Consider the following 15,816-nt stretch of genomic DNA (forward strand, 5'->3'; position numbering starts at 1 on the left):
TATGAACGGCAGATGCTCACTGAAACAACCACTCGCAGAAGAATCCTAGATTTACAACTGAATCTTTTTATAACTGCAGCAGTCTCTCTGCGCAGTCCCACGTCCAGGAAGTGGGGGGTTCCACCAGATGCATTGCATTGTAAGAGGCAACATCATGCGCCTCCACCAACCCCATTGGATTCTCGTCTTGATCACAGTATCACGTAGTGTACATGCATTATACACACCTGTACACAAAGAGTGTAAAGTACTGCAAAGTCTCCTAAAACTACATGCAATCCATACACTACTAGGGACTGCCAGATATTATACGCCAACTGTTATGTATTTCTGCAGAATAGGAGGGAGCTGGCCTCTGGTGGGAGACAGTGACTTGTGATATCGCCTGGCGATGCAGTTGTGGATGTCGAGGCATATTTGGGTGTACTGCGTAGGTATACCTTACGCATGCGGTTCCAGGGGACTCTGCTGTATGTACAGTACATATAAGAAGACCTTGGTCCCCCTGAGTCCTGACAACCCGCAGGTCTTGTTCTTCTTACGCAATCGTAATGCAGAACACAACGGGGAGACAGACACAGGGATTGCTGGACGAGAAGTATACTGTTCATATTGGAGAAGGAAATGGGCCACTTGACCCGATGACTGCGGTAGTGTATAGCTACATTTCTGTTGTCGTTGTTGTTGGTGCTGATGTTCAGTTGTATAGCTCTTCACTGGTGATTCAATCAATTGACTGGGGTTTTGGTGTAGAGTGGTATGGAATCATCATATTTGTCCACTACGGCTATTTCGACAGTACAAGACCGAGGGAGAAAAAAAAAATATACGAAGAAGGATAACTATCTGTGACCGAACCCGGGTCGCCAAAGTTGATGCAATGCAACAATGCTTGCGCAATGTAAGAAACGGAAAGTGATAAAAAAAACACCTAAAGTTTAAGAGACTAAAGAAGAAGAAAACGACAACACGAGAAAAAGAACAGAACTGGCGGTTAGAGATGATGATAGTGATGATGGATGATGAATAACGCCGGATCTACCTACATGGACTAACTTAATAAACAGCATGGCCTTCCTTTCCTTTCCTTAGTTCCCTCTTACAACCAGCGCCGCGTCTCTGACTTAGAACTACACCTCCGCTCCAGCCGCTTTCCTCTTTCGCCACAACCACAGCAACAGCACCAGTACCAGCACCAGCAACAGATAATAACAGGGTATCCGAAACGATAGTCGGAAAATAAAGCGGACAAACAGTACATTTCTTTCCGCCCCCTCCTCATCCACCTCTTCCTCCGAGTGTTCGTTGAGGAGCGTGGGCAAGTTGTTCATACCCAAGAGCAAGCGAACAACAGCAAATTACTGAACTAACGGGAGTCCGGGATATGCCGCGATTACAGGATATTATTGATGGCATCATCCATCCTTCCATCGAGACAGCCGGAAGAGTGAGCGACGAGAAGAACAAACAAACAACAATGAAAGAGCAACAGCGACCTTCAACAGGCAGCCGACCAGACGTTTTTAGTGAAAAAGAATTGACAGAAGCAACAACCGAGTCAAAACCCGATCACCGGCCATTTTTGCCGCCCAAGTTAAGCCAGCTCATGTCATCGCGCACTACCTGCTGACGCGTCCCCTGTTGTTGCTGGACAAGCTGAGACGGCACCCTCCCCGCAGGCGCCAGGGGAGTCGTGTAAATGCTTGCGCTGTACGCACTGCTGGGAGCGCGGTTAGCGCCCCATGGCTTCGTGAACTCGGTCGGGTCCCAGGTATCGTGCACGGAAGCGGGAATGCCGCTCGAGTATCCCGAGATGGAGCTCACGTTGCTCACGGGCCGGGGCATTTCGATCTGGCCACTCATACCCTCGTACAGCTTCTCGTCATCGTGGTCACGATGCGCGATGGTTGGGCTGCCCGAGTTTACGCGGTTGAAGGACACGCGCGACTCGTAAGCTTGAAGTGCAGGCACTGTCGCGCTATCCTGGGTCATTCTATGTTGGGTATTTTTGCTGTAGCGGGAGCTCACGTCCGAGACGACAGTGGTTCGTTGCGAGCCTTGGTTGATCACGGCACTGTTGGTGTTGTTGCCGAGTCCGATCACGTTCAGGGCTGAGCCGCCGGACCAGTACCGGTTCCATCCGGAGCTGCGCCGAATCTCGGGGTCGACGTTGGCAGCGGCTGCAGGATTCCGTGGCATCGGCTGGGCTGGGCTGGGCGCGAACGATACTTCCTTTTCGTGTGCTGCCAAAAACGGATTCTCTGGTGGCTCGGCGGATATGCTTTGCGAAACGGGAACCGGCTTGCTGATGGAGCTCTTGAACGCCTTAAAGGTGCTGTCGTCCGAATCGCGCCTGCCGAAGGCGTTGCTAATACTGAGCTTGTGGCCAGGGGCAGAGCGGCCCGGTTTCTGGTGGTTTGTACCGTAGCCGATCATCGCCAGGGACGACATGGAGCCACATGAATCCTGCGTCTGGTGTCCATGACCACGGAAGGGGCCCTTGGTATCAGGCGGGAACCCGTAACCAGCCTTTTCGTCGTAAGCTTCTCCAGGTCCTCCGCTCCCACCCCTTGCACCGCCTGTCTGTTTGCGTGCTTGCTGCCTACCCTTCCTTTTGATGCAGAAGTAGATGGCGAACAAGACAATGGCAAGTCCAAAGATTGAACTCAGTAGTGCGGCAAGGATAACATTTGTGTGGGATTTGGAACCTGAATCGTTCGAGCTCTCAGTGTTGCTACTGACAGCCGCAGTAGCGACACTCACAGGGGAAACCGAAGAAGCTGCAGTGGGGGTCGCAGTGACCAGCGTCGTCGAAGCTTCCGACTTTGCAAGACTCGTAGAGGTCGTCATCGAAGCAGTCGTGGAAGTTACCGTCGATGTTTCCAATGTTGTTGAAGACGTGAAGGCGGCAATAATCACCTGTTGATCCACCAACATGTCCGTCGTATTATACCAAGTGTTGTCCTTGGCATTGAACATGGCTAGAGGTTCCTCCGAATTCCCTCCCACAAAAACAACCATGCCATCGGCATCCTGCGCAATCGCATAATTACTCCTTGTGCTGGTGGGTGCCAGGGTTGCGTTGTAATGCGGCCAGGTCAACACGTTCAGCACATCCCTCTTTTCGCTAATCGACCGTTCTTCCTCCTGTATCGTAACATCCCGCTTCTTCGCTGGCCCAGCGTTCTGTATAGGTTGCTCGGGGCCAGTACTTAACAATATCCGCTGCACCATGTTGGGTGATTGTGTCATGTCAAAGGTATAAAGGTTTTGTGACCCATCATCGCCGCGCACCAATGCCGCCTTGATTGCTGATGTGTCCTTCGCTATAGGATTGGCAAGGGTTGTTCCCGAGTCTCTCCACCCTGTCTCAGGCTTGAAAAGCATCACCTGTGTGTTCGAGGTGCTGCCACCGAGCATAACAGCCTCGCTGTCCGACCATGGCAAGAGAATCGGGTTGATAGCAGGCGGTACGCTGGCCTCGAACGATCGCACATTATACGGTGGAGATGCGCCGATGGCATATGTTTGTGTGGATGGGCCAGTTGAACCATCCTGATTGCCAGCGTAGACAAGGATGGAATCCGTTGCGTTCAGATAGATGGCACCGTGCAGTAACCGATCCTGTGTTACCGGTGCTGGCAACTGAAGAGACTCCCATTTCCCTGTCGAGTACGTGTACTTTTGGATGCCCTGGTAGCCCTCCGTCTGGCCCTTCCCGCCGACAATGAAAAGTGAAGACGTCGCTGCCGTGCCTGTTGTCGCCCCTACGCAAACGCCGCCCGTGACCTTCTCGCCCTGCTCCAACTTCTTCCACTTTGCGCCTGGCGTTAACTGTAGCGACTGAAACGCGTCGGCTGAGTACGTATAAATCGTGTTGTCGAAGATGACAGCGCACGCATTTGTCAAGGGAACTTCCGGTTCGGGAAGGGGCATCTTTGCTGTGATGGCGGATGTCTCCCCGTGCCAAACGGGGAGAAAATGGTGTGGATATTAGGGTGAATCCGCCGGGTCGGAGAAAAGAGGTCTTTGTTGATGATGTCCGGGCCAGCTATAGCGACATGATGAGCTCGCAGAAAATGAAAGAAAATGAGTGACAGATGATGATGCTGAGTAAGTCTCTAATCAAAGAGAAGGTTGAGAACAATGAGTGACTGATGAGTACGCGTTCTGGAAGTTCAAGAGGGCCGGCCCTTGTCGGATCAAAGGAGAATTATCGATTGACGGAACACCTGTTGGATGTTTCCGAGAAAACAGATGGAAACAGAGGGCCTTTCGCAGTTGGCCGGATCAGGTTGTGTAGCGGGAAGAAACGAGAGCCCGTGACTGTGTGTCGCAGGGTCGGGGGATATGAAGCGGACTCTTGGACTGAATCTGGTCGGTTTCCACTCTGGCGAGAATCTGGTGGTACTTGCAAGCCCCTGGCAGATTAATGCTTCTGTGCTAGCGTCGTCGTTGTTATCGTCGTCGTACAAGCAGATGCAAGGAGATATTTCATGGGTTCATCAGCGTGAGACAAGGCAAGGTCTCGTAGCAAACTTTTGGTCGTCCTCACTGAGCTCCCAGGACTAGGAGAGTCGAGCACCACAAGCCGGATCCCAGACGGGCAAAAAAGCGAAAAGAACGAGAGGAGAAGGAGGAGGAGGAGAAGAAGATAGGAAGCGATTGGTGAGACGAGGCCTGAAGGACGGAGACGAGAAAGACGGCAGAGACTCGAGGAGAAGGATGGCACAGAAGGACCGAGACACTGGAACGACTGGACCAGGACGAGGACACGGGAGATTGTGCGGACGAGGTAGTCGCCCACTCGAAGCATGGGATCTGGCACTCTGGCAGGGAGGGGAGATGGCACTGGATGGTGCCGCGAGGCAGTCGTCGGCGAATCAGAGGCGCCAATGGGCCGGACAGGGGCCGGAGCAGGGGACGGCACAGGCACTGGCAGGAGACGCTTGATCCGCTGCATGTATCGTTTCGCGTGGGATACCTAGGATCGCATAGACGCCAGGGCCAAGGGGGAAGTAGCCGGTCTTGGTCGGGACATGGCAGAAACACCTAGTTGGCGACTTTGAGGGTATGAAAAGGGGGCTCAGGCGCAAACAGAAAAATTGGCAGTGCAACGCTGAAGTCTGAGCAGCAAAACAAGATTACCAACACGGACTTCGCAGCTGCTACCTCGGCTGCGCTTGGGGCATTTCCAGCCTTCCTGTCCCTGGCGAGCTCGCGTGTTCGCCCAGAGGCATGGTGTGCAGTGGCGCGTGATGGGAAGGCGACTAATGCGGTAATGCTGAGACGAGCTAGAGTATCTGTCGTTGGAATCGGGATGGGTTGTGAATGTTCTCCGCAGATGCTAGATCGGGATTCGGCTCGCTGGGTCTGAGACATTCTCTGGCAGGTGGAGACGAGTTAGGACCCTGGTCAGTGGACGGACGGCCTCCATCAAGCATGACTGAGGTGATAAGTAACGGGCAATCCGGTAGAGCCTCTGGTCGTCATCAGGACCAATGACAAACAATCAGCAAGAAAATCAACAGGACTCTGCCACTATTCACGTCCATAGGCTGCCTGTCAACCAGATCCGAGGTCCGATCGCCAAATATGTATGTTGACCATGTTGTTGCCGTGATGTAGTGTAGCATCTATCCACTTCCAGAATTGGGCAAGCGAGCCAATACGACAGCCCAGGAACCACCTGCAGGATGCATGTCGGTCGATGCGAGGTTGGATGCCCATACCCATGCCCAGAATGCATAACAACGAACTGAAGAAAAGCCGGAGCTGATGCAAAGAACTAGCAATCACTCCGACGAACTTCTCATGCGAACTGAGCTTCATGGTTTCTGCCCCTGTAGACAAGCCTTCAGTTCCTCCTCTCGCTTTTTTCTTTGACCCTTCCTCTTGCCTCGTGCCCTTGTCCGCGACTCCCCTCGCTAGAACTTGAAACACCACCTGAATGCTCCACCTTCCAACCATCCCCCGCTTGGCAGGACAGGTAGGTGGAGAACGGGGGAATACCCTCGGTGGAGTTCAGTGTGGGGTCCCTTCTCTTTCGTCTGTCGCTTCTTTTCTTCATCATTTCTCTTCTCATTTGTTGCATTGGCGGCATTGCGTGTGCTTCGAGCAGTTCGGAGATGGAACACGAACACCACCACCAATGACCGGTTCATCCCATCATATCATCTTGCACAGACCAAGAGTGGCTCCCCCCCTTAATGAACCATTCGGCAGCAGGCCGAGCAAGCACAAGCAAGCAGCCTCCAGCCAAAGCAAGCAGGCCGGCAAAGCAATCAACCAAGACTGAGCCAAGCAAACCCGCAGGGATTCAAGGAACCCTACACACAATGTCAGATATTCTTGATATCCGGAAGATGACGTTTGCGTCAGCAATCATAATCTATCGTATGTACCTAGTCAGTGCTATACATAATGAGGTATCGACCTTCCCAGCGTAGAACTCTCCACATGCAGGTGTTGTGCATTTTGACGGCACAGTGTGTAGGTAGCAGCGGGTGATGTGTCTGCCCTTCCTGGTATGTACCTGACTAGAGGTACTTGTACGACGTTGTACCTATGTAAGATCATGGCCAAGTCGAGTGCTTCTAGCCAATCCTCCATCGAGAAGTGCGATAACAAGTTCAAGTTATTTACATTCATCACCTGGGGCAACACGGAGGGGGAATGGATGGGCGTCATAACAAATTCCTTAGTTATAGCGCGGAAATGCCATCTTCCCACAGGCTTCTTGCGCGCAAATTTCTGAGTTGCCAGGGGAATGTGATAAGTAAACAACTCCATGATTTATCTCTGTGGCGCTTCTGTTTCTACTTACGCTGCCCAACTGCATCTTGGCCGATTCCTTCTCTGAGATTGTTATCATCCACCTACCCAGCAAACCTACACTACACTACAACAAGCAAGACTGACTGAGGTACAGAATCCCCACATGTATCTACTTGATCACCTCTCTCGCAGTCACGCACACGCACACGCACACGCACACGCACACTTGTCACACACGTTTTTATATGCGCCGCCTGTTGTGGGCGAGAATGCAATGCGAGACGAGGAATGACGGTCCTGGCGTACGGAAAGGATCGATAGAAATTCAACTTTCGCCGACCATTGGAATGCAGTGATGGGTTCTGACTGGAGAAAACAACCTCATACTTATTTAACTTAACACAAGGCTTCAATTGAAGGATGACAAGTCGCAGCTCCCGCGTTTATGTATTCACATTGATCCGCTTGGTCGTCTCTCATCTAATCGATCACATACCTTTAGCCAGCATATAAAGTGTCGATCACTCCCACTGATGACAGATAACCGATCACCTAACCGATCGCCGAAAAGCGAAAAGCGCAAAAAAAAGCCAATCCTCAACGGAAAATTCATTCCTGGCTCTCACTCAGGTTCAAGTGTCGAACATGATTGTGTTTCCCCATCATAAGTCGTAACAACCAAGATCAATACATGTAAGCGCCCATACTACCCCTCATCCGATAAAACTCTTGCCGCCGCCCATTGGACGAGGCCAAACAGGTGATGATGACTGCTCATCGTACCAGGACCACTCAGCATTTTTCTCCCAAAGCCGCCCTATGAATGAAAGATCGACAGATGCAGGTACCGATCAACTGCCGGGGTGGCAGTGGCCGCAGTGGAGCAGCGATTCAAGAAACGTCGCATGATGGGGAAACCAACAATCAGATGCTCACCACCAAACCCCAATCGCCAAGAATGGCGCGCGGCTTCGAGATCTTATTAGCTGTGTGATCTCGTACTTTATCACAACCGTGGTTACCAATTTCACGGTGGTTAAGCTACTGGGCCTGACCAGCATAAACGTTGTGTCCCAATCACGCTCGAGCATCTTCCGTAAGCATCCTCACCCAATCAGCGGGGGAAAAAATAATAAAAGAGATGATAATTAGATGTAAAAAACCCGTGAATGTGGGAAACTCTTTGGCCAAAGCCCAAAAGAGCTCCAGGTATCTCAATTGTTAACGCACGCTAAGTTTCCGCAATATCAAGTCAAGTGACCGCCCTATAAGAATTCCGCTAACCGACCCATTCCGTTGCTCCCTTGAGATAGTATGGCAATGCAAGTATTGTACAAAGTTAATCGTTGACCCTTAAAACCTTTCCTCTTTCCCAGTCTTCGTTCCTTGGCTTTCAGTAATTTTTTATCTTCCTTTTCCTTTGTCTCCAACTCATCCAGGCAGAGGGTATTTACCCAACTAGCGCTGATCCACCATGAACTAACAAACCATGCTGACGCTGGTGACCTGCGCTGTCCCCTAGACAGCGTTGATAAAGGCCGTGGGCGGCAAGTTCGCCCTCTGCTCCTCGAATGACTTGAGTGCCATCTCAAAGTTCCAGTTGGCAGTGCCACTGAGACACAACTCTGAATATTCTGCTGTCATGCCAGTCCGCTTCATTACCTCCTGAATCAGCTGGTTCTTCGTGGCGTCATCCAAAATGACAGGTTCTGCTGGAGGCACAGCGTTGGTAACCGGAACCTGCGGGACCTGGTTGGCGACAGGGGCCTGACCAGCAGGTGTCTCCGCGGGGGTCCAGTCATGAAGAGTGAGTTGATCGCTAATAACCCGGTATGGGTGCACCGGCGGCGGGTTGCTCGGCTTGCTGGGTCCAAGAATGAACGTGCGCGTGAAGGTGCGCTTTCCATAAAGGTTTTCTGTAGTATCGGACTCTTCAAACTGGCCATTGACAGTGATGAGCAATCCCGTAGCGAAGCCATGGCCGGTGGGGTCCGCGAGGTTGGGGAAGGTGTGGCAGTCGATGAGCCAGGCACCAGGGTTCTCCATGCTTGGATGGCGAGTACTGGGGAGAGCCTTCCACATGTCCGCAATGAGATTTCCTCCAGTGAAGAGACGTTGTACCGTCGCTGGATTCTTCTCTCCCAATTTGTGAACGTTCCGGGAGTATTTGAGGTAGGTTTTCCAAGGAAGATTACGACCAGAATTGGCAATGGCTTGAATCGAAAACCACGAGTCGTCGTCGTAGAACTCAGCGGCGAGGCGAGCTCTGTCGGTGTCGAACATGGGGAAGAAAACTTGGACAAAGATGCTCGCCACATTGGCCTCTCCGTCCCGGAGGTTGGAGGGGAACTGCGGTAGTGGCGTGGGGTGCATGCCTTTGAGGGCCTCAGCAACCTCTTGTGGGCTGCGAACAATTTGTCCGTTGATGTTCTGTAGCGATGGGAACCATTTGATGAGTTCTGCCACGAAGTCGGGCTGGGTGGTGATGGGGTTGCCCGTGAGATGAAGCTCTTCGAGGTACTGGAAGCGGTGCTGCCACTTGGAGATCTTGGACAGACTGTCGAGGTTGTTGCTGCTCAGGTCAAGTCTCTTGATATCTGGAAGTGACGTAGCAAGCGTGAAAACCTGCATGACGTCGTTAAGGCCGTTGCTGGCAAGGGAAATGGCCTGTATCCCTTCACGCTTTTCGGCAGCGGTCTTGTACTGCTGACTAGCAATAACTACCAAGACCTTGAAGGCCTTTTCGGCCCGATCCTTGGAATCAAACGTGCCCATGCTGCTGAGGATAGGATCGGTTCCAAGAGAAGATAAGTCGAGCAGCTTCAACTCTGGATTGTAGCGCGCAGCTAGCACTGCTGTCAATTTTTGTTTGGTCTCCTCAGCAGCCTTGGAAATCTTGTCTTCGGGGCGAGGCATCCTCTCGGTGGTTTCCGTAATCGTCAGGGGTGCACCGGCATAGGTGAAGCCATTGAGCCTCAAAATCTCCGGGGCATCGTCTTTTCTGACCGTGATCCAAACATAATCACCGTCCATAATACTCTATCGATGGGTTAGAAGGTGTCGTTTATCGCAGTTGTAAAATATTGCGCGCTTGGGATGTCGGTGGATGGGAAAGTATACCTTGCCGATTGTAACTGCTTTGTCTTTGGAAGCCTTTCGTTCCAGAAAGGTGAGAAGGGACCGAAGCCCTCCATCGCGATTGCCGGTAGCTTTGCTATTGCTCATACCGTGAATCTTCAGTGTTGCCATATTGGACTGTGTTTTGCCGACGGGACCTCCGCTGACGTAGTTCTGTAGGTTCTGCACTACCCGGGATGCTGTCCGGGAGTTCACCGCACCTCTTCCACCTCGAGCATCTTTGGAACCACGTCCTCGACCGCCGGAAGCCAACCCACCCCTACCAGAGCCTCCAGCCGGAGCATCCATTGACACATCTCCATCTCGGTCCGTCCTCGGGTTTGCGCGACGCTTCTGGATTCCGCCACCTCCGCCTGTTGCTCGGGGTCCACGAGGAGGAGCCCTTCCAGTTCCGGCGCGAGGACCAGTAGGAGGTGCCATGGTTATTCGTTGGATTCTGAAGAGAAAACGATGGTTGTGAGTTGCGGGTGATTTTTCCTCTCGCCGAGTTGTTGATGAAAGGACAGTGAGTCGTGGAGTTGCGAGTTGTACTTGTTCGCCGGTTTCTTCGCTGCCCTGATGGTCAAAGTTCCGGTCGTGGTCGGGGTAACTGGTGAAGGGTACTAAGATGCAGAGCCGGGGCTTACCTTTGGTGTCGCCGTTAGGCGGGAGAGCAGCCTGCTTCAAGAAAAACAGGCCGCCGATGCCGACCGGGGATTGATCACCGCTGGGTGGATTTCAGACGCTGTATTTGAGAGTGGCCCAGATAGGTGTCAAAGGACACTTCGCTAAAAGTCTAGGTGCGCTTCTCTAAAGGGATTTGTCGAGGTAAAGAAAGATGTAAAAGATGCTTGGAGGTGGGGCGACAAAGACGACGCGGAGGTCCAAAGGTACGGAAGTAGAAGTAGAAGGCCGCCGCTTCGCTCGTGATCGTTGGTTGAATATGCGTACGGAAGCTGCTAGCTCTGAAGCAACAGGCGAGTACGAGGATGTGCAAGAGTCATCAGCCGGTCAATACTGAAGAGGTTGGGCTGCCGATGCCACCTGTGACGACGCGAGAAGGTCGAGAAATGAGGAAGGTTTCGATGACGGATTGGAGAATGGAAGAAGGTTCAGCCCGCCGGACCTCCAAAAAGGAAATACCTTAGCGGCGGCAGTGGAGGAGCATGCAACTCAAGGCAATGAGCCAAGCTCCGACCAGTGCGCCAGGCTCCAGCGGACCACAGAGACAAGCGATCGGATTTTGACGCAAACCTGCCCCACCCAAGATGCAACAGCCCCACTCTGACGCTGTTCTGCTGCGAACTCCCCAGGCGACAGCATCCAGACTGCCCACACCAATTCACGTGCTATGGCGATTGAACGTGTCAAGGGAATAGCCCGTCCATTAAAACAGCGACGCGTCTCATAGCAGGCTTCCTTGTGTGACGATAGGGTCGATCCATCGATGCAAACGGACTGCTTGTGAATGTCAACTGTTTCACTTCTAAGAACTTCATCCAGCAAGCCTCATCGCCAGAACAGGAAGTCAAAAGAAAAAGGAAAAAAAGAAAGAGAAAAAAACCTGACGGATTAACGGTTCAAGCAACGGCGCATCGAATCTTGAATCGTCAAGGTTCTTTCTTTTCTACAACCTCACATCTCTCAAGTCATGGATGACGATGACTTTGACGATATTCCTGACGAGGATTTGATGTTGGCCTTTACCCAGGCCACCAGCAACATCACATCACATCACCCCAGCAACAGCAAGCAGCTTGCTTCGTCGGCAAAACCACCAGCACAAGCGTGGCCAATATCCGATTCTGCCAGACGAATCGTTATCCCAACCGTATCGCAGGGTCAGGCTACAGCTACAGGGCGTGCCAAAACAGCAAGCAAGCCGACCACGTCAGCAACAACGTCTCGTCCATCCCCAGCTCAGTCTAGCCAGCGTAAGAATTTGCGTCAGACGACATTATGGGGTGGCACGCTGGAGGAGGATGCGCAACCCGCCCCGCAAGCGGTGTCGAATCGACCATTTCGTGCCGATATGCCCCCAGAGCAGCCCACTCACCATGAGATTGACATAGAAGAAATGAAAACATGGGTTTATCCGATGAATCTGGGACCTATTCGAGACTACCAGTTCAGCATTGTCAAAAATGGCCTCTTCAACAACACATTGGTCGCCCTCCCCACGGGCTTGGGAAAGACATTTATTGCTGCGACAATCATGCTAAACTACATCCGCTGGACAAAAACCGCAAAGGCTGTCTTTGTTGCTCCTACGAAACCCCTGGCTTCACAACAAGTTCAAGCATGTCTCAGCATAGCGGGCATCCCGCGATCTCAGGCGACTCTCCTAACCGGAGAGACTCCTCCTGTTCTACGTGAGGACGAATGGGCGACAAAGCGCCTGTTCTTCATGACACCCCAAACACTAATGAATGACCTTTCCAAAGGCTATGCCGATCCCAAGTCCATTGTACTGCTGGTTATTGACGAGGCGCATCGTGCGACTGGAGACTATGCATACGTTAAGGTGGTCGAGTTTCTAAGGCGTTTCTCCAAGAGCTTCCGAATTCTTGCTCTGACTGCTACACCAGGATCGTCTCTCGAAGGTGTTCAGGACGTCATTGATAATTTGGGCATTTCTCACGTCGAGATCAGAACCGAAGAGTCGATCGACATTCGTCAATATGTGCACTCAAGAGACATCAACACGATAACATTTGACCCCTCTGACGAAATGATGGAAGTCAGAGACTTGTTCTCCAAGGCCCTGAAGCCCCTTGTGACCAAGCTGAGTTCACAAAATATATACTACGGCAGGGACCCCATGAGCCTGACTACCTACGGCCTGATGAAAGCCAGGAATGACTGGATGGCAGGTCCGGGTAGGCACGTAAACCAAGGAACCAAATTCAGTGTCATAGCCACATTTGCGATTCTCCAGAGTTTGGCGCATTCCATCAAACTACTCAACTTCCATGGAATCAAACCGTTCTACAATAATCTGGCCGAATTCCGCACCACCGAGGAGGAGAAAGGAGGAAAAGGGTCAAAGCTCAAGCGGCAAGTCTTGGAGGATGAGAACTTTCAGAAGATGATGGACATGATTGAGGGTTGGATGAAGATTGATGGGTTCCTCGGACACCCCAAGCTGGAATATCTTTGTGAGACCCTGGTCAACCACTTCATGGATGCTGGCGAGGGCTCCAATACCAGAGCCATTGTATTCAGTGAATACCGAGACAGTGCCGAAGAGATTGTGCGCATTCTCAACAAGCAACCCCTTATCAAGGCCACAGTCTTCGTTGGACAAGCGGACTCGAAGAGGAGCGAGGGCATGAAACAGAAACAACAAATTGAGACGATCGAGAAGTTCAAGAACGGCGCTCACAACGTTCTGGTCGCAACATCCATTGGCGAGGAGGGTCTTGATATTGGCCAAGTGGATCTCATTGTCTGCTACGATGCATCAGCGTCACCGATCCGAATGCTTCAGCGTATGGGTCGTACCGGCCGCAAGAGAGCGGGTAACATTGTACTTTTGTTGATGAAAGGGAAAGAGGAAGACAAATTCAACGAGGCGAAGGACAACTACGCGACCATGCAGAGAATGATATGCGAGGGCAGCCGCTTTACCTTTCGTCACGACCTTTCTTCACGTATTGTGCCACGAGACATACGACCTGAGGTGGAAAAGAAGGTTGTGGAGATTCCACTTGAGAACTCCCAAAATCCAGAGCTCCCAGAACCAAAAAGATCTGCCGCAAGAATGAGGACAAAGCCGGCAAAGAAGAAGTTCAACATGCCTGACGGTGTTGAAACAGGGTTCATCAAGGCTTCTTTCTTTGGTCAAGCTGGAGCTAAGACAGCCAAACCACCCGCTAGGCCACCTGCGCCTAAGGAAACTGACTTTATTGCCGAACGGCCCAAAAACGAAAGCGTTTTGCTGAGCACGTCGCAGGAAAACGAGCTCCGCAGAAACTATACAAAGATACCCCTCGGACACTCGAAGGTTGAAGAGTTGGATATAGACTGGTATCGCCATCCAACATCCAGACGAGTGGTCCAGAAAACCATCCATGTCAAACACGGGGAATATACCAAGCGATGTGTGAAACTGTTTAGGAGACTGGCAAAGTCTCAAGCTCCTGCGAATAGGTATACTAAGCCATACGGTGAAACAGACACGTCCTCCTGGGAATTGATACCATTGCCGCCCTTTGCGGACGAAACAGAAGGAGAAACGTCACGAAAGGGGCAAAAGAAGAGGCCGCGCCTCGAGAGTGGGCAGGAAGCAGAGGAAGCAGAGCAATATGCCGCACCTAAGAAACGTCAAGCGACAGCAAAAGCCAAATCTACCGGGGTCTCCAAACAGACCAACAAGCCTCGAGCACGACATACCGCACTTATCAGCGACTGTGAAGAGGGTGGCAACGAATATGATGGCAATGTCGACGATGACGAACAAAGTAGGCCCCGAAACTTCCGCAGCAAGGGTCGTGGACGTGGCAGCGGGCGGGGAAAAAAATCTCAACCTAAACAAGGAGACCCCAACGTGGACTACGGTGACGACTGCACCCGCACCAGCGACATGGAAATGGGTACCGATGGCTCTGATGACGGTGCCGACCTCGAGGACTTTATCGTCAGCGATGGTGAAGTCACCTCGAGTTTACAGCATCGTCCCCGCGGGTCCACCTCGCCGACAACAGCTCCTGACGCAGGGTCGTCTTCCTTGTCCTCGAAAACGGGACGCAAGCAGCAAATACCAGATTCCTTCGCGTCGGATGAAGATGATGGCGATGTGTTTGGATCCAGATTTGTACCGGTAACCGCGTCGGCAGCTAAAGGCTCGTTGCCATCAACAGCGAGACGAGAGAAGCCCAAGCCGTTTTATGTGCCGGTAGAATTACCCGCAACCCAGGACACAACGGACGGAGACGACGACTTACCCGATATCGAATTTCTGTCTGCTAAGAGAAAGAGGGAAGGCACAGGTACGGGGATGCGAACGGGGAGCCCAGGACATGCTAAAGTTGGCGACACCTCGAAAGGGGGCGGCGGCGGAGATCAAACTCGAGAGAAACCTTCTGGTGGTGCGGCGTCCCATGCCCGAGCGAGGAAGCGAACTGTGGTGATGGATAGTGATGATGACCAGGAATGAATGGCGTCCGTATCGTTGGTGTCATGGCCTCACGAGAACATCTACATGGTCACACCATTCATTATTCGCTCGGTAGGGTCACAGAGATCGGGTTTCGGGGTTTCGGGCGGTTCACGAGGAGAATCGGGATGTAGGGCCGACAGCATAGCGGGGGTTATTGATATATAAAACGTGGCGATGTCAGCAGGTTCCCATATCGAGATGGTCGCTTGCGATCTATGTCATCGACATCGCCATCAACTTATTTCTTATATGCCTAGTGTGAAAACTGACAATGGGCCAACGTCAGCAATGAAGACAGACACGGTGTGTTTACAGTCGTGAACTAGGTCCCAGTCTTCTTGTTATTTGTGAGCTGCGATGTGCATTTTGTCATGAAGTGATGTAATTGTGCAACACTGAACGTGAACTGGCGTAAGACTATGTAAAACACACTGGCAAAAGAGGACTTGCAAGACGGTGTAAGCGAAGCTGCGCCACATGTGGCGGTGCTCGACTGAATGAACGTTCCAAACAAGTTCCAAGGGACTTTGGGTGATCACAGGCAGGGTCGTGTTTTGCTAGCGTCTGTGGTTGCCACCGACAACCAGAAACTCCACTTCCGTCACTACACTTTTTGTTTTCCAACAGCTGCCCTGCCTGCGTGTGTGTCTGTCTGACCAACTTGGCGATAAACCAACATTCTTGGCTTTTCCTTCATCAATATCTATTATTGTCAGCTCTTCCACTTGTACTAAAACTTATCAACGAATGACAGGAAGCTA

General features: G+C 51.8%; 4 protein-coding genes across 4 annotated transcripts; 2 read left to right on the forward strand and 2 right to left on the reverse strand.

Moving 5' to 3' along the window:
* Positions 1-934: 934 nt before the first annotated feature.
* NEUTE1DRAFT_72774 (uncharacterized protein) lies at positions 935-3,936 on the reverse strand (the record flags this gene model as incomplete). Its single annotated transcript, XM_009858115.1, has 1 exon — positions 935-3,936. One exon carries the CDS (start codon positions 3,934-3,936, stop codon positions 1,570-1,572), a length of 2,367 nt encoding a protein of 788 aa, XP_009856417.1.
* Positions 3,937-8,147: 4,211 nt separating this feature from the next.
* NEUTE1DRAFT_72776 (uncharacterized protein) lies at positions 8,148-10,341 on the reverse strand (the record flags this gene model as incomplete). The annotated part of the gene is made up of 2 exons (XM_009858116.1): positions 8,148-9,816; positions 9,898-10,341. The coding sequence occupies 2 exons, from the start codon at positions 10,333-10,335 to the stop codon at positions 8,296-8,298; spliced, it is 1,959 nt and encodes a 652-aa protein (XP_009856418.1).
* Positions 10,342-10,695: 354 nt separating this feature from the next.
* On the forward strand, positions 10,696-10,980 carry NEUTE1DRAFT_118928 (uncharacterized protein; the record flags this gene model as incomplete). Its single annotated transcript, XM_009858117.1, has 1 exon — positions 10,696-10,980. One exon carries the CDS (start codon positions 10,742-10,744, stop codon positions 10,913-10,915), a length of 174 nt encoding a protein of 57 aa, XP_009856419.1.
* A 565-nt stretch (positions 10,981-11,545) lies between these two features.
* On the forward strand, positions 11,546-15,052 carry NEUTE1DRAFT_114701 (uncharacterized protein; the record flags this gene model as incomplete). The annotated part of the gene is made up of 1 exon (XM_009858118.1): positions 11,546-15,052. One exon carries the CDS (start codon positions 11,546-11,548, stop codon positions 15,050-15,052), a length of 3,507 nt encoding a protein of 1,168 aa, XP_009856420.1.
* Between the last annotated feature and the right edge of the window lie 764 nt (positions 15,053-15,816).

The sequence above is a fragment of the Neurospora tetrasperma genome (genome assembly GCF_000213175.1).
Source record: "Neurospora tetrasperma FGSC 2508 unplaced genomic scaffold NEUTE1scaffold_81, whole genome shotgun sequence".
Lineage (NCBI taxonomy): Eukaryota > Fungi > Ascomycota > Sordariomycetes > Sordariales > Sordariaceae > Neurospora > Neurospora tetrasperma.